The 17158-nt window shown below is 38.5% G+C and overlaps 3 protein-coding genes across 4 annotated transcripts; 2 read left to right on the top strand and 1 right to left on the bottom strand.

Annotated features, from left to right (window-relative positions):
• The first annotated feature begins 3619 nt into the window (after positions 1-3619).
• LOC112288519 (UPF0603 protein At1g54780, chloroplastic) lies at positions 3620-5622 on the top strand. Its single transcript, XM_024532754.3, has 4 exons — positions 3620-3643; positions 3765-3936; positions 4645-5033; positions 5126-5622. Exons 1-4 carry the CDS (start codon positions 3620-3622, stop codon positions 5531-5533), a joined length of 993 nt encoding a protein of 330 aa, XP_024388522.2. The 3' UTR covers positions 5534-5622.
• A 231-nt stretch (positions 5623-5853) lies between these two features.
• On the bottom strand, positions 5854-8028 carry LOC112288518 (phosphoglycerate mutase-like protein). 2 transcript variants are annotated; one of them, XM_024532751.2, is made up of 2 exons: positions 7595-8028; positions 5854-7315 (listed from the first exon to the last, which is right to left on the bottom strand). In XM_024532751.2, the coding sequence occupies exon 2, from the start codon at positions 7221-7223 to the stop codon at positions 6249-6251; it is 975 nt and encodes a 324-aa protein (XP_024388519.1). In that variant the 5' UTR covers positions 7224-7315; positions 7595-8028; the 3' UTR covers positions 5854-6248. The 2 variants fall into 2 exon arrangements, with proteins under 2 accessions (XP_024388519.1, XP_024388518.1); XM_024532750.3 differs by having other exon boundaries at positions 5854-7436; positions 7595-8016.
• Positions 8029-13522: 5494 nt separating this feature from the next.
• On the top strand, positions 13523-16234 carry LOC112288144 (pyruvate, phosphate dikinase regulatory protein, chloroplastic). The gene is made up of 5 exons (XM_024532025.3): positions 13523-14799; positions 14892-15008; positions 15115-15393; positions 15526-15769; positions 15923-16234. The coding sequence occupies exons 1-5, from the start codon at positions 14227-14229 to the stop codon at positions 16024-16026; spliced, it is 1317 nt and encodes a 438-aa protein (XP_024387793.1). The 5' UTR covers positions 13523-14226; the 3' UTR covers positions 16027-16234.
• The last annotated feature ends 924 nt before the right edge of the window (positions 16235-17158 follow it).

The following is a 17158-nucleotide window of genomic DNA, read 5'->3' as shown; positions in this document are numbered from 1 at the left end:
AAAATTTTGTATACAATTAGCACATCCAATAATCCAAAAAATATCAAATTTTCAATTGTAGATGTTACACCAATTGCACAAACTAGCTAAAATTGCTAGCCCTAATTATATTATATAAAATCCCAATCACCAATATAAACCTTGACTTTGAATAACAATGGCTAAGTCCTCAAAAACCTTCCAAAAACAATCCTTATGCCTTTGAAAAGAACTGTAAGCTAGCTCTCAAATCTTATCCTCTGATCTTCAAATGACATCTTATTTTGTCATAGGCCGTCATTTTAGTGGCTAAAGGTTTGATTTCGACCCTATCTCACAAACGGTCGACCCCCAGGTATCAATCTATTCCATCCTACGGTTTTTTTAGCCCAATCCTACTCTCACCTTAATTCTAGTACCAACTATACTAATTATTTATCTCTTCTAATCTAATTTGATTAATTTATGGTCTTTCTAAGGTAGTAGAAGAGTCTTTACAACCTAGAAGGTAAAATTACTAATTAACCTTCAACCTACAAACTATTAAGATAAGAAAATAACCTAAGAGGCTTTTATTAAAGCCATGTTTAGATACCTCAAATTATAATTGAACTAAGATAATTAGATATTAATTAGAAATTTAATTTTGATTATAATTTCACTATATAGTCATATTACATCACAACAATGTAGATAACATCATGAGCATTTAAACAACTTTACAACATTTTAGCAACTAACATTTACAACCACCACCATCAAGGCAATGCTTCAACAATATTGTCAATGTAAGAAAAAAATTCTTTATACAATAGTGAAGAAATAAGAATAGCATTAACAGAGTATGAAGAGCATAGAAATATTATAAAAGCATCAATAAACCATCATATTCCATACACAACTTTCAAAGAGTGGTATTATTGAATGCAATCTTTTAGGAGAAAAAAAAGGTTGAAGGGGTCCTAACTACAAAAGAAGAAAGTACGCTAATATAATACATTTTAGCCATGTATGACAAAAGCATAGGTTTCACATCTACAGCTTTGAAAATAAAGGTTTTTGAAATAACTAAGACTTGATGCATTTCATTCAAAAATAAGATTCCTAGTGATGGATGGTTGAGGTGGTTTAAAAACTATCACTCAAAGTTCACAATGAAGGTGGTACAAGTCCTTATATCTTCTAGAATAAATATACTATGTAAAAAAAAATGTACAAAGTTTCTATGATAATCCAGGTGAATTATATACAACATATGAATATCCTTCATATAAGATGTAGAACTATAATAAGTCTAATATACAAGTAGGAAATATTGATGGTCTACTTGTTATAGCTCAAAGAGGTATTTATTGAATACATTTCACTGTTCCAAATTTAAAAATAAAAAATAAAAAATAAAGGCTATTAGTGTTAGTTTGCATCAATGCAGCAAAGTTGGGCATACCATTCTTCTACATTTTTAGAAAAAAATATTTTTGATAAAACTATATAAAACATTGTGAAGCAAGTATGACTATAGCAATAGAACCCAAGGCTTGGATGACAAGTTATTTGTTTTCTTTGTAAATATCTCATTTTATTAAGAATGTGAGATAATTTAATAGCATTTCTCCTATCTAAAGGCATCTAATAATCTTTGATAGATATACGAGCCACATTGCTATTAAAGAGATAAGACTAGTATAAGATGCAGGATTAGACATTCTAATCCTATTATCTCACATATTGCATGCCATAGAGCCTTTAGATATATATGTTATTGAACTATTTAAGACCTATTTCAAGAAATGTCAAGATTATTGGATATCTAAAAATCTAAATCAATTTGTACAAAAGCAAATTTTTGTGCATTGAGTGACTTTGAGCTTGAAACATACTTTAATAGTGAATAATATCACCAAAGGTTTAAACTCTATCAAAATATTTTTGCTTGTTAGAATAGCAATAGCCAATCACATGGACCCTAATAAAACATACATGTAATCTATAGAAGAAGTTGGACAAGATAAAAATGACGCACTTGGAAATTTTCGAAGATTTAAGGCATTAACATGGAGTGAATTGGTGAAGACGTACCTACATTACTAGTTCATAATATGGCACCAAACTTAGAATTGGCTCCAAATTCCACTACTAAATATTTTTTTTCTTAATGTAAATATGTCAAATTTGAAATTAAAAATAAAATTGACTAATTAGACCTTATATGCCCTGATCTAGAATCCATAATTTGCTTCCTAACATTGCATACTATCACAAATATGTCCAATCGAAGGAAATGCAATGTAGATCTTTTAGTGGATTTTTCTAAATTATTTATACTAACCTTGAAGGCATATATGAGCATTGTGCAAGAAATCTAAGATCAAAATCTTAAACAAAAAAGAAAGAAAGAAAGAGCACAAATTCAATGAGAAGAATTGAAATACAAAAGATTAGTAGATCTAGAAGAGATGAGGATTTTAAGAAAAGTTCACCAAGTTGCAATGGCAAAAAAATTAAACTTGCAAGACTATTGAGTGGAAGGCTTTCATAAAAGAGGACACCTAAAAGGCACTTAAGTGTGATAGTTCAGCAAAAGAAAACACTCTCAAGGTGCTTGAGTGAAAAGCCTTATGCTTAGCCACATACAAAGCAATTGTATATGTAAAAGAGGCATAATTTCAAAATTTGCAAGTGCAATATGAGTTGCTTTACTAATAGTGCCTAATCCTTGAGGTTGAGTCTTATATGTTGCGGCGTACAGCAGGATTGTAAAAATTGTTGAGGTAATGTGGCATTAACATTCCTACATAGAATGCATGAGGATTTATGGCCTATGTCAAAAAGGAGAGATCCTCCACTCGATTTGCAATTGTAGAGAGGATGGTCCTCTATCCAATAATATGGTCTTGTAGGAGGATCCTCTATCCAAAGTATGGTGCTATGGTGGGATCCTCTATCTTCACCTAAAACATTGATGTAAATTCCATTTTTGGGCCAAATTGTATGCCAATACTTGAAATCCTCCTAATTTCAATTTTCCTCCATAGGAAATGCTTCTATTTTAACAACCAAGAGCACTACGCTTCTGTTCAGAAGCAAGGCACCAGCATCGGCAGATTCAGTACAACCCACAAAAACTAGCGGAATGACCACAATCCGTTAATTAATAATGAATCAAAATAAAGGAAATAAACTAAAATAATAACACGTTGGGTGTTTAGAGTTTCGAGAGGCGGTGAGGAGCAGATGAAATGTCTTACTTTGCGGGTCTCGCAAGCGGGAACCCAATTTTTCTGAGTCAGGGTGTGCAAGAATCTGCAGCAACAACGGCAGCAGAGCAGGAAACTGGCGGATTGGATCGAAGCAAACAATGGTATGTGTGCACGATTCCTGCAACGAAGTAAAAAACAAATAACAAAAAACAAAAAAACAACCACCAGGATTGGCTGCGAAGGAAGGTGTGTAGAAACAATCCACCAGGCGAAAAATTACAAAACAATTCAGGCCTTTATTCGTGGCGATGCAATTCTTGCAAAGGCGAGTAAGATTCGTGGGTGAGTGGGTGGGTTTCGGGGTGAATGGGGCCTCTCACCCAGTCCGCAGCCATCGCAAGAGTAAGAAAAAGGCAGAAAGGAAAGGAGAAACTCCCAAGATGGGGAAGCACACACGTGGTGTGGTGCCATTAGTTGGACCTCTATCCTCTCGCGCCAGGGACCAAAGGCCAGACGAGGCCTGTGCGACCACGACGCTGTGACGAGCACTGTAAGCAACTCGATCCAGACGTCGAAACCTGGTAGCAATTTTTGCAGCTGAAACCCAACGCCAGCGAAAGCATTGTGGTCGCCTTGGGTGCTGCAACAACTATGGCCATGATGGCGGAGGTGATGGCTCGAGGGAGTTCGACATTGCTCGGTTCTGCCTCGTCTGTCGTCGTTCCTTGCAAAAAGGCGCCGGCAACGCCTTTCTTAGGTAAGAATTTTTGTTTCGCAATGTACCCAGTTTCCGGATTCGTGTTGATGCGGTTGTCGCTTGGTTATCATTTCGATTGAATCTGAGTTCGGGTAGTGTTGGGAATTTGTGTCGTTGCGGCGTTGGTTTTGTTGGGGGACTGTAGGGGATTGTGCATTGCAGGATTAGGATACAATTCCAGGTAACCTGTAGTGCTCAATTCTTCCTTAAGAGCTTTAGTTTTGAGTTAGAAAAGTTCCATGACAGCCGTGCCCACTGAGACCGAACTTCTTACTGCGTTTTACTTCTCCCTTACCAATGTTGTACAGTTTAGATTGCGTGGTATGCATGGCAGTATTTTGTGGAGAAGCATAATACGTTTAAATTCTACGCTGAAGAAGTAGTTGCTCATCGCTGCCGTCAATTTTGCTGAATTTGTACGTTTGGCTATTTAGTTTCTCTGTGTGTGATCGTGGTTTCATTGATGATGTGAGTTTTGAACCAGATTTTTGGTTCCTGTCGATGTCAATTGTTGTAGGACTTGAACTTACGCCTGTAGTTTTTAAGCGGGCACAAGAAGCTACCGTGTAGTATTCAGTTGCTTGTATTGCAATGCGGTTGTGACTTATGTCTTGGAAAGTTTTGGTTTTATCACAAAGTACGTTTTCCAAGGTATCTAGTTAGGTCATGAGGCTGATTGGTGAAGGGTGCTTGAATTTCTTGTAACAGGTGCCTCATTACCCTCACTCTCGACGGGCGCACGCAAGAACAAACCTCAATGCAACCTTGCAGTGAGCGCAACCAAGGCTAGCCTGAGCGATGCTCTGAGCAAGGCCAAATCCACTGTGGGCACTGGGCTGGCCGCCTTGGCCCTCTCCGCGGCGATGAACCTCTGCCCAGCAGTCCCCTACTCGGAAGCCAGCGAGTTCAACGTCTTGAACGAAGGCCCGCCCACGGAAAACTTCGTGGTAGATGATGCCAACGTGCTCAACCGCGTCACAAAATCTGACATAAAGCGCTTGCTTCGTGACCTCGAAGAGCGCAAGGGCTACCACATTAACGTCATCACTCTGAGGAAGCTCACTAGCAAAGCTGACTCTTTTGAATTCGCCGACGCGGTAGCTCTCATTTCCCTTCTTCTGCAATTACAATCCTTCGTGCGCTGAAATTATGTGACCGCAAACTCACTCTTAAGTGAACTCTGTTACAGGTCCTGGAGAAGTGGTATCCAACTCTGGAAGAAGGTAACAACAAGGGAATCGTACTGCTCGTGACCACTCAGAAGGAGGGAGCCGTCACGGGAGGTCCGGCTTTCACGAAAGCAGTGGGCGACAAAGTCCTAGAGGCTGTCACTGCTGAGAATTTGCCCGTCTTGGCCACGGACGAGAAGTATAATGAAGCCATTTACAGCACAACCAAGCGTCTGGTGGCAGCCATCGACGGGCTCGAGGACATCGGCGGGCCTAGCTTCAAGGAGAACAAGCGGGAGTCTAACTTCAAGAGCAAAGAGGAAACAGAATCGAAGAGAGGACAGTTCTCTCTCGTCGTCGGAGGCCTGCTCGTCATTGCCTTTGTGGTGCCCATGGCACAGTACTATGCTTACGTCTCTAAGAAATAGACTCCCCAAACCACTAAGCCACTTATGGCTGCCCTCGCAAAACTGTAACATGGATATTATTCTTTAAATCTAGTTGTGTTTTGTTCTCACTCTAAGTCTTTTGTAGCCCCCCGAAGCGTGCACTGGGAATTTTACAGAGAAGGTCGAACAAATTTCAGAGTATTTTGTAACGTATGTAATGTGACGAGATTGGCGCATAATCACATCTGCTCAGATACAGTCACACAAGGTTGAAAATTTTAAAGATATTCATGCAACACTCGCACGTAGTTTACGGTTCTAAAGACTTAAAGAATACAAGAACCCAAGTTCTTAATAGATTGTCAGTTTCAAACTGCCGAAGTATCCATGTTTCTAGTGGGAATCGAGGAACACAAAAGGTTTGGAAAACTACACGATGCCTTGATGAAGCACCTTGTTAAACATACAAATTGTAACAGTTCACACCTCAGCGGATGGTAGACTATGATAATACTTTCGAAAGTCTTGCGGAGAAAGAAAAAATAATACTACCAATAAAACCTGCATGCTGAAAAAAAATCTGCAAGACTACTGCACAGAAGACAATACCCAAAAGTAAACTGATGCTCGCCGTGTGGCAAAGAATGTCGACAATGTCCTTGAATGGAAATTTGAAGCGCTACAAACATTCGAATAAGGCTACCACAATTTGTATCAGCAATCGTTGTTTGAGACAAAGTTACCAGCATTAATTCTACAGCTTCCCATTTGAATGAGCGTCGGAAATTGGCCAAGCCGTTTGCGCAACAGTAGGAAGGCTGTCAGCGTGCGGAACTTTGTCCTCGGCGACAATCTCTCGGTCCGGGACGTCCATGTCCTTCTTCGACAGATCGTTGTAGTGCAAACCCCCCGGGAAGTCTAAGAAAGCAGTCGAGGGGGCACCAGTGGCTAACCTATCCAAGATCACCACGGACCGCATCTCGCAGTTCCTGAATCCCGTTTGGATTTCTTTGCGAACGACATCGGAGCATTCCGCGCCGAACAAATGACACATGTGGAAGATGAAGCTGCTATGCGAGACAACGGCGATTCGTGACTCCGGGCGTTTCAGCAGCCATCTCACGAACCCCCTGGCCCTAGCGAAAAGCTCCTGCGAGGTCTCGCGCTTGGTCTCGTGCCACCACGTATCCTTGTCCGTCTCAACCTCAGAGAAATCCACGCCCGGAAAGCTCTTCTTGTAGAAAGAGATGTCGGATCGCCTGTCACATGGGTGCACACCGTTCTGCTCCCGGCACCATTCATTCGCGACGAATTTAAACGAATTCAGACGTGAGATGGCGGCATGCGGAGATTTTCCTAATCCGCTCGTCATGAGAGAGGACTCCTCGCTCTCGCCTTCCGGCAATGTTGGTCCGCCGAAGACTCCTGCAGCTGTTTGCAATGTGCGCAAGAGGGGGGAGACAACGACTAGCTCGACCTGAGACATGATTCCCGTTGCATCTAGATGCGCGTGAAGAGCCTCAGCTTGCTGCCACCCCAAATCTGTGAGTGACGCGTCCGTGAAGTCCCATGACATGTAACTAGAATGATCCAGCTCCCCAGCTACGTTGTGATAGCCCTGCCCATGACGCACTATATGAATAACCTTACTCCTATGCACGGGGTACATGGACACTCCGAAAGTCTCCTCCGGCGATGCTTGATCCGCAGCTGCAACTCCCGGTGCCATTGTTGACGACGATGTAACCACAAAGCAGCGACGAACGATTCGAGCAGCAGGGTTGCAAGGATAAAACGCTCCTAGGGTCAAATTTCGCCGTTCTGAAAACGGCAAAGGGATTGTTACAATGTTCTTCAAATTGGGGACCGATGCTGCACAATCGGAAACACTCGTTCCAAACCCACCGCACACCGCACGGACGCCGACCATGTCACAATGTCACTAAAATTCAAACATATCAAAAACCCACAAAGTGCAAAACAAACTCACCCACCAGAGCACCCACAACTGTCGCCACTAAATGAATAATTTTTCTCAATACACTTGTCTTGCAAAAAACAATTCATCACAAAGCCTGAGGGGAAAATCATGGACCGAACCTCCAGCTTTAGAACCCCTCCCTCTCGTATGAGGTGCGCTACGGCCTCCGATAAGCCACTACGTCAATCATCAACAGAAACCCAAAAATTATTAACAAAAAAATAAACTAAGATATCTGTCAAAACCCTGGAACACGAGAACAAGTCGAATGCTTCCAGATCGTGACGCAACGGCGTCTGGACGATGAACGACGTCTCCAGGAGAAAGATCAGGTGTGCTGGACCCGAGAGGGCAAAAGGTACGGAACTCGAAAGTCCTTGATCAATGCAAAAGATTGTGTAAAGAAGAGGCCGCGGTCCCGCGAAATCGTCAACAATTACGCTATACACGGCAATCACACTGTTGAAGATGGAATCGGGAACTGCTGCGATTGCGCCGAAGGTCGACACCGAGAAACACGAAAGCCAAGGACGTGGCGCGCGATAGTAATATCAAAGGCAGGTATATTCAACACCCGGGTCTTAACTTCAAAATTGCCTGGCCACAGCATAGACAGGGTATCTATCGAACCTCTGAATGTCGCTGGATGAAATTGTTGCTGGGGATGGATATTACCGCGGGTAGGGGTAAAACGAGCGGTAACGGACGTCGCCGAAGTAAAATGTGCTGGAGAAAGTCAAAAGTGAATGGGACTTTAAAGTATAAAGTATTAAAAGTGTTCAGAGCCATGTTTATATGGCACCATGCATCTGGAATATTCGGTAAAATGATCCCGAATATTTTTCATGCCTTATCAGTTCGGGAACAGTACAACAATTGAATACAATAAAATCTTTAAATAAGACATTAGTGCATTTCTTACTATAGAATTTTTCTATTGTAATCAAGATAACACGTTAAGAGTAGCTTCAAAAATTAATGAAATGGTAAGTTGAGAATGAAATTTGAGAGTGTACTTATATTGATGTTACTTCTGATTTTTGTCTAAGTTTTAGTTCATTCACAACAATTTTTTATAACTATGGTGATTTTTACATGGATAGATAGATGCATGAGATGTTTACTTAATAATGTCACAAGAGCTTTAAGAGCCATTAGAGCTATTGCTTACAATATCATAAAATTTTAAAATGCCACCATTCATGTTTGTTTCATTAATATATCAACTTTAGATAAATAAATACATATATATATATATATATATATAATTTAATTCATTGTATTTTTTTAATATTACTATGTTGTCATATATTTCTAGAAAGTTTTAGTATAAACTTATGGCATAAATATTTTGGCACCTCTTCTTTGCTATTTTGGTATCCTCTAGAGTTATTTATTGGCTAATTGAGAGCTCATGAATAGAAGACAAAGAAATTGATGATATCCTAAGATAATTTGAACTATGAAACAAACTAATGAGAACTCCAAACAATACCAAAATAGCCAAAGGAGCTATCAACATTAGTGGCCATAATTAAATAAGAAAACAATAGTAGAAGGAGAATAGTTTGAGAAAATTATTATTTCTTGTGACAATGTTGATGTTTAAAATACATATTCTTCTTTTGGTTTTATTTTGTGTTGTATAATAAAATATATTTGAATAAATTTGGTTTTATTCATTTGTTTATATTGGTACAAAGATTTAAAAGTGATAGAAATGGCATTCTCTTTAACATCTTGCAATCTTACAACATCCATTTATTTGACAACATTTCATTCATATTTTTCATACCACATTGTATCTTATGATATTGTTCTTTAAAAGATGTTATATCTTATCATAAATATTTAAATCTTAAATTTTGTACTATGATTTTGACTAATTTATTTGTATCACTCAAATTCCAAATTGGATCAATTCATTAATATATATATATATATATATATATATCCAAAATTAGATCATAATATTAAATTTCTTTTAGATTATAGAATTTAAAAAGTTTTTTTTAGTAGCAAGAACTTATATTTCATCCATGGCATTTAAAAATGGCTTTCTTGTGTCTTGTTCAATCCAAATTATATAGATGTGATTTTTTTAATCTACTTTTTAAAATACAAGGAATTTTTAAAATCTAATATATAAAATAGGCATGGATATTTGGTCACCCTATTTTGGCAATCAACCAATTTAGAGTGGAGAACAAGGGAACTTGTGGTAGCTCATAACATTTTACACTTACAAGCAAACTAATGAATAACTCAAAGAGGAACTAAAATAGCCGAATTAGCCTAAAGAAAGGAATTTCCTAAATATTTGAGCTCTAAATTTATTTTTAATATATTTATGGTTTTTAAAGATGTTTCGTACTGATACATAAAACACGTTTGGAAACAAAAAATTAAATTATACAAAATGACCTTCTTCTTTTTATTTATAATGACCAAACATATTAATTTATTTTAATTTGAATAGTATCAAATTGAATGTGAAAATTTGTATTGATTAAATAATAAAAATAATTATTGGGTTTCAAGTAAAAATACTTGCACAATTACAAATGCAACTTCAACATCATTGCTCATATGATAGATTGGTATGTATGTATATGTATATGTATATATATATATATATATATATTAAACTTGTTTTATATTTATCACTAATGCTAAATAATTGATTTATATTAATTATACTTTACTACTTTATTTTTGTGCATTGATTTAATATAAAATCATCAACATCATGACTAGGACAGTGTACCAAATATTTTTATTGATTTTTTATTTTATTTTATTTTATTTTTACATAAAAATGTTTCACTTAACATTATAAAGTGAAACATTATAAAAACAGTAAGCAGTATCTCTCTTTCAAATTATTACTTCTTTTTACATTGATTTCCTAAATACACCACATTTATTATATTTCTATAATCTTTTCATATAATCAATTCAAAAAATAAAATAAATATACTTGAAGAAACAAATATCATTATATATTTTTTAATTCAGTTTCTTGACATGTGAACTGATTGTAAAGCCAATTATTTTGTTGGATACATTTTTTTAAAAGCAGAAAATCTTACAATTTAGATATTCCTTTAATGCTCTTAAAAACATTATTGTAAAAATAATTTGCACAAGTTTTGTAAATTTTATAAAATTAAACATTGTCAAAGAATACATGGTGATTTGTAGAAATGTCCATGGCAATTGTTTTTAAATGAATGCGTCAATAATTTTGTATGTTTTATACAAATACAAAAAATTGTGCATACAATACACTATATTTGTATCACTCATTATAAAATCTAAAAGAAACAATTGTATTTTATCACCAACTAACTTGGTTAAAGTTGGGTTCAAAATCCTATTAACACCTAAAATATCAAAATAGCATTACTTCATTCTATGACCTAATTGCATTTAATAATGTCAATACTTTATTATATATTATTTATGATAATCTCATAATCTCCATTGGTATCGTTGTAATCACTTTTGAGATGATAATGACAAAAGATTCCTTCTTTTTTTTGTGTTGAAATTCCTTGTTGTCAATAGAAATCAATGAACGCCCATGTGAATTTGACTTCTCCAAACATGCTTATAAGAGTAAAATACTCATTTGCAATAAAGCGCTCCTAGTAGCAGTACAACCTTTTAACTTTTCAAACTCTCCCATGAGAGTATTCTAAATTCTTTCGTTGTATTATTCTAAAATCAACAATAGAAGTAAAATCATACATCCAATTTTTCTGAAATAAAGAATACTTCCATGAAATAAGAATCTCACATTGTATTATATAATGGTTAATAGAATTGAGATGTTGATCATACATTGAATTTATAAATAAATAAATAATTTTTTTTGTAGTGGTAGAAAATGTGACACGTGTTGCAATTTGGTAATTATATCATCCAAATTGTGATATATTAAACATCATACAATGCATGTGTATCTGCATATGTATGGTGAGACACCAAAATGTAAAATCACATGAATAATTGTACAAACAAATCGAATTCCATGTATTTCTTTAAAAAAAAAAAAACAAGTGACTCATCTGTTGTTCTCAACTGTATAAAAGTTTAACTTATTTAAATGATTATGATAAGCTGACAAATTCTTGAATTAAAATTTCAAAATTTCCTAGTGTGGACAAATATCCATTATATATCATATTATGTACTGTCTCCTACACAAGAAATGTACATTTAAGAACAATGATATTACTTTGTGATAATGGTTTAAAAGTAATTCTTTAAAAAACATCCCTTAACTGCAGACCCAACACACAAACGTTATCTTGTTTCATTCCTGTCAGAAAACACCCACGCTGAACACTAATGAGTGAGGTTATTCAAATGATTAAATGGTCAACCTATGTAGTCCGAACTTAATCTGAACACTTACAAACAGAACTTGATTAAAACCTTTTAAGAACAAAAATAATATCAATAAAAAAAACACTTGATAAACCTCTGAATTCATATTAAAAGGCTTCACTCATCTCAAGAGCTGTTGATTTTTCCTTGGAAACATATCACCACATCCAGGGAAGCTTTTTACCTTGCAAGTGGAACCTCACACAGGCACAAAACTCTGTCTATACCGCTCTGACCATGAACGAGTACTAATAAGATATGAAAATTAAACTGAGAGCAACATCTTAGGCAAAAACTGCACATCCGATGGAGAATTTTCTGTTTTCTGAGAACAAAATTGTTGCAAAGGTTCACCAGCAGCAAGCTGGTAACACGGTGGGAATGTTGCTCTATGGGTTTCAAATACGAGCAATAGCAGACAGAAATGTTTCTCCTGCGATGGCATCCAATTGGGTTTTCTTTTTTGTCACTCCAGCGGTGATGCGTCACTTGGTCGTGTCAGTTTCGACGGTGCCGCGCGTGGTTGAATCTTGGGTAGAAGCCCTAGAAATCTGGACTAGTGATGAGCTTTCCAGTTTCACCGAACGGTGTCTTCAGTTGAAAATGGTGTTTGCAGTTTTTTTGCCAACCTATGGGAATGTTACCCAACGTACATGCCGTAATAGTTCCATTTGGGGACGCGGAGACAGTGTGCTGTGGAAGTGTGCGGTGCACTTTCAGTTGAGGACTCATACACAGTTTCAATCTTGATTAAGCTGTGTTTTTGGGATTGTGGGCGTCAGGTAGCTTCTCATCAGCACCTCTGTGAAAGTAATTCGTTGCATGTGTGCATATCAGAACTCGACGACATTGTATTTAGTCGTGATTCGAGAACTCGGAGGTGTCGATCGTGTGGACACGTAATGGCGGAGCTTCAACAGGGAGTTAGGGTCAAGCAATGAACCTTTGCGTAAAAATGCATTTGTAACAACTTGGGAAAGATTTAAGCAGAGGTGAAGCATCAAAACCTCAAGGGAAGACCGAAGGCTGAGGTCATGAAATCAAATGTAGCATTGTAACTTCATGGACACAGCGGCTTCTGCAATCTGCGCCGATGTTTTGTGCAGTTTTCGATGACTTTTAGGGCTTGAACCTTGTCGCGGTCTTCAAAGCTCCACAACGTCATGCCCCTTGTGGCAAGCTATGGAGCCGGCGGTGCAGAAGCCAGATTCGCTATTGTATGTGTAGTTTAGAAACACAAACACCGCTTGCCCCTTCAAAAATACTTATCTGTATGTACAGTTTTTGCTTCCTGGTAAGCATACCCAATTTCTTAAAAACCTTCTTTAGGTGAAACTTCTGATGTGCACGCACGCCTTCCTCATGGACGCTAACCGATCATCAGCCTCTGATCACGTATCACGTTCTTCCCTGGGTTCTTCACTGTGCCTCACATCTAACCAGACGCATCGGCCTTATTGCCCACTTTCCTAAAGGAACAAGAAAAGTCTGAAGCCCTCTGTGAATCCTCTTCTTTCTATATTTAGTCATTTTGATTTTCTCCCCTTTCTCCAACAAACTGGACTTTATCGCACTTTGACCCACAAAATAAGTACACCTGACCCGATATTGGGACATGCTGAGAATGAAAGAGGTGCAGAACATAGCTTGCGGCTCAATGTCGTCAATATGCTCCGACAGAGTGACTGTGTTGCCACAGTCCGAGTTCCCGGGGTCACCATTTCCCACCTGCAAGCTTTAAAACGAGTCAGGTAGCAACGGAATGGTAGCCGTGCGGGGCTAAAACTCGATTAGAGTCAACAAGAGTTTCGCGAGGTCTTCGACAAGAAGAGGGAACTGACGCCATAGCGGCATCTGCAATACCCTCCGATGAACGACACAGATAGTGCTGGATATTTACACCTGGAGTTCATAGAATTGGCCTTTATCTTTTCATTCACTACAATCGCCACACCTTTCCAGGGATGTCTGATCTTGCCACCCCGAGAAGGAATTGAATCATGACTTGAATAAGGAATTGAGTCCTGAATTGTGGCGTACCGTGATCAGCTCTACTATAATCATGGTTAATTATTGTAATTATTGTCAATTGGTCGCCTGTATCCATTGTAGAAGCTAAGGAGGATTTCATTTCCTAGTTTTCTTATTTTCGTTTCACACGATAATCTGAGTCTGTTTGTGTATAGATATTTTCAGTCATTTCCTCCAACCACGAGTGATGCTTGCAGAGAGCACCTTCCATCCACTCCCAACTCCAATCTGCAATTGATTTTGTTGCATGTTTATGTTTTAGGCTGGGCTTTCGGTCTGTTCATGTGTAATTGTTTGATTAACGTGTGCTCTGGTTCTGTATTCAATGAACTCCATAGCTCGGCCATCTTTATGCCACGGTCTAGGTTTTCACACATCCTTGCACTCTCGAAACTCCTTGCATTTTAGAAACGCAGACTTCGCAGTCAATTTGAGCTTCTGTAGAAATTTTGTTCCAGGAGTTCCTCCATCGTTTCCTGTGAGACATCGGCGGAGTCCTGGCATTTTTAGAACCATCCAATTTCGAGTCGCTAGTGCGGAGCAAGCTAATACCGAGGATGGGGACGGAGCTCCTCAGGGTGGTCGCTCAAGAAAAAACGCTCAGCTGGAGAGATGGGCGCGAGCTAGAAGGATCCGGTCAGGGACTAGGAAAGTAGTAGAGACGAGAAAAGTGTCGGATTCCGTCACCGAGCTGGTTTTGGTAAGGGACCCTCCTCAATCTGCTGTGCCTGATTACGAGAGCGACGATGAAGAGTACGAGGTTCAAGGGAAGGAGGTGTACATGATTTCCGATGGCACTGGGTGGACCTTGGAGCATGCCGCACAAGCAGCCTTGGGGCAGTTCGAGCATTGTTTGGTGGATCGAGCATGCTCTGTGAATACTCATCTCTTCTCTCAGGTATTACCCTCACCTTCACGCAATCCTTGACCACTCCTCTGCGTTGGCTGCTTCTTGACTAGGTTCCTTGATAATTAGGGTTCGCTTTGCAGATCACTGAGGTGGATAGGCTGATGGAGATTATCCGGCAAGGAGCGCAGGAGGAGGCATTGGTTCTCTATACGCTCGCCGACCCACAAATGGCAGAGGCTGCTCAGAAAGCTTGCGAGGTATCATGAGTCATACCTCGTCGAATCTTTTTCCTGCACCTTGTAAATTTCTTACTAGCTTGCGTGGATTCCAATTCGGAGAACTCGTTCAATTTTCCACATGCAGATGCTTCATGTGCCGCACGTCAACGTCCTGGGGCCGATCACCGACGCATTGCAATCCCACTTAGGAGTGACCCCATCAGGCATCCCACGAGGTGCCCCGGGCCGGAAGAGCACCCTCTCGAAGCAATATTTCAAGCGCATCGAGGCAGTGGAGTTCACCATCCGGCAGGACGATGGCGCATTACCGAAGAACATCATCAACGCTGACATCGTCTTGACCGGCGTCTCCCGCACCAGCAAAACGCCTCTCTCCACATACATGGCGCAAAAGGGTTACAAAGTGAATTCCCTTTCTCTAAACACACCCTTCCATATTGATTCCCCCTTTACCAAACTCTAATCTTGTGAATTTTACAAATCAGTGCCTGTCGAATCGGTTCTTTGAGACTCAACTCTCTGCAACTCTGTACAGGTCGCGAATGTGCCTCTGGTGCTGGGCATCGATCCGCCCAAGGAACTCTTCGAGGTGGATCAGGACAAGGTTTTCGGCTTGACCATCAATCCGAGCTATCTCAAGTCCATCCGGCTGGCGCGCTCCCGAACACTAGGCATGGTGAGAAACACCAGGACTTCCTACGCAGACATGGAACACATCCGCAAGGAGCTCGAGTACAGTCGGCAGCTGTTTCTGGAGAATCCTCGATGGCCTGTCGTTGGTAAATCCTGTCGAGACTGTGGACCTCCATCGACATAGCCCAACTGCCCTCATCGTTTTTTGCAACTCTCTTCATTTTTCTGATGTGCAATTCATTTCAGTTGGGGGCTTTTGAATCATCCATCTCATACTCATCCTCTTCCTGAAATTGCAGAGGTAACTGGGAAGGCGATTGAGGAGACGGCGGCGGTGATCCTGAGGATATTTCACGAGCGACGAAGCAAGCACCTCATGCCGAGGATCTCACGTCGGTACTGAGCGTGGACGAATGTTGTATTTCACATAGCTACATTCTTGTAGTTTTGAATTCATATATTGCACTAGAAACTAATATGTATTACATTAGGTTTACCCATTACATAATTATTTTGGTTTACTAACACTTACACATAAAGGTGTAACCTTAAGTCTATGAAACATTTACTAGTTGTGTGTACATATTTCTTTGTACATATTTGGTTTAATACTCCTTGCCTTAATAGTCCTTGCTTTTAAGTATGTATATTGAATTTAGCTAAAAAGTGACTACTTAAATCTTATGCTTAATTAGCTTGAGTTTGATTTTAGAATATTTCAAAGACCACAAATTAATTTAAAAGAAGTATTTTGTGATTTATGATTTTGTGCAACATCAATGGTGGAAATTGATAATAGCAATGGTTTATTTGTGATTTTATCTAACAATGGTGGAAATTGATAATAGCAATGGTTTATTTGTGATTTTGTCTAACAATGGTGGTGGGAAGTGGTAGTAGCAATAGTTTACATGTGATTTTAGTAATAGTGATGGTAGAAAGTGTTGTAATTGTCTTTTACCACCAATTTGGAAGAAGGCTTAAAATGCATGGAGAGAAGTTGTGTGAGGAACAAGGTTTTAAACATGTATTTGGGGGTTCTTAGAGAAGGAGGGGCACAACATTTTCGCAAGCACTCTCTTGATGGGGCTTGAATTAGTGCCAAAACAACATAATTAACAATAATTTTAGGCTTTCCAATACTTTCTAACAAGATGTAGTTGTTATTTTTACAATAAAGAGTTATAGCAGCAATTGTTTTTGAATTGTTCTTGTTATTGAATCTCTCAATGTTAATTGCTCTAAAAAAAACAGTGAAAGAATATGTTTGACATATACCAAAAGGATGGAAATAATTAGAGCCTTGGAAAAATCAAAGCTTCTATCAATGCAGTTGCTTAAAAATTTAAATGGATTAAGCAAAAAGACTATTTATGATATGTCGAAGAAGAAAGGTGAAATAAAATTCTGTATTTTGTTTAGTTTTTAAAAAATTCAAAATAAAATATTCAGAATTTCAAAGCCCAAATATCAAGCTCTTGAAGAACAACTTTTTTTTTGTGGATTTAAGCAATTTGATGATTAAAATAGATATG

This window comes from Physcomitrium patens, chromosome 11, assembly GCF_059467195.1.
Source record: "Physcomitrium patens ecotype Gransden chromosome 11, ASM5946719v1, whole genome shotgun sequence".
Taxonomy (NCBI): domain Eukaryota; kingdom Viridiplantae; phylum Streptophyta; class Bryopsida; order Funariales; family Funariaceae; genus Physcomitrium; species Physcomitrium patens.
Note: the sequence above shows the minus strand (reverse complement) of the source record. Positions and strands in the feature narration are given on the sequence as shown.

Coding starts and splice junctions, on each gene's coding strand:
- LOC112288519 (XM_024532754.3), top strand. CDS start 3,620: ATGGGGAAGCACACACGTGGTGTG. Junction 3,937..4,644: donor GCCGGCAACGCCTTTCTTAG/GTAAGAATTTTT, acceptor TTCTTGTAACAG/GTGCCTCATTACCCTCACTC. Junction 5,034..5,125: donor CTTTTGAATTCGCCGACGCG/GTAGCTCTCATT, acceptor ACTCTGTTACAG/GTCCTGGAGAAGTGGTATCC.
- LOC112288518 (XM_024532750.3), bottom strand. CDS start 7,424: ATGGTCGGCGTCCGTGCGGTGTGCGGTGGGTTTGGAACGAGTGTTTCC.
- LOC112288144 (XM_024532025.3), top strand. CDS start 14,227: ATGAACTCCATAGCTCGGCCATCTTTATGCCACGGTCTAGGTTTTCAC. Junction 14,800..14,891: donor ATACTCATCTCTTCTCTCAG/GTATTACCCTCA, acceptor TTCGCTTTGCAG/ATCACTGAGGTGGATAGGCT. Junction 15,770..15,922: donor TCCTCGATGGCCTGTCGTTG/GTAAATCCTGTC, acceptor CTGAAATTGCAG/AGGTAACTGGGAAGGCGATT.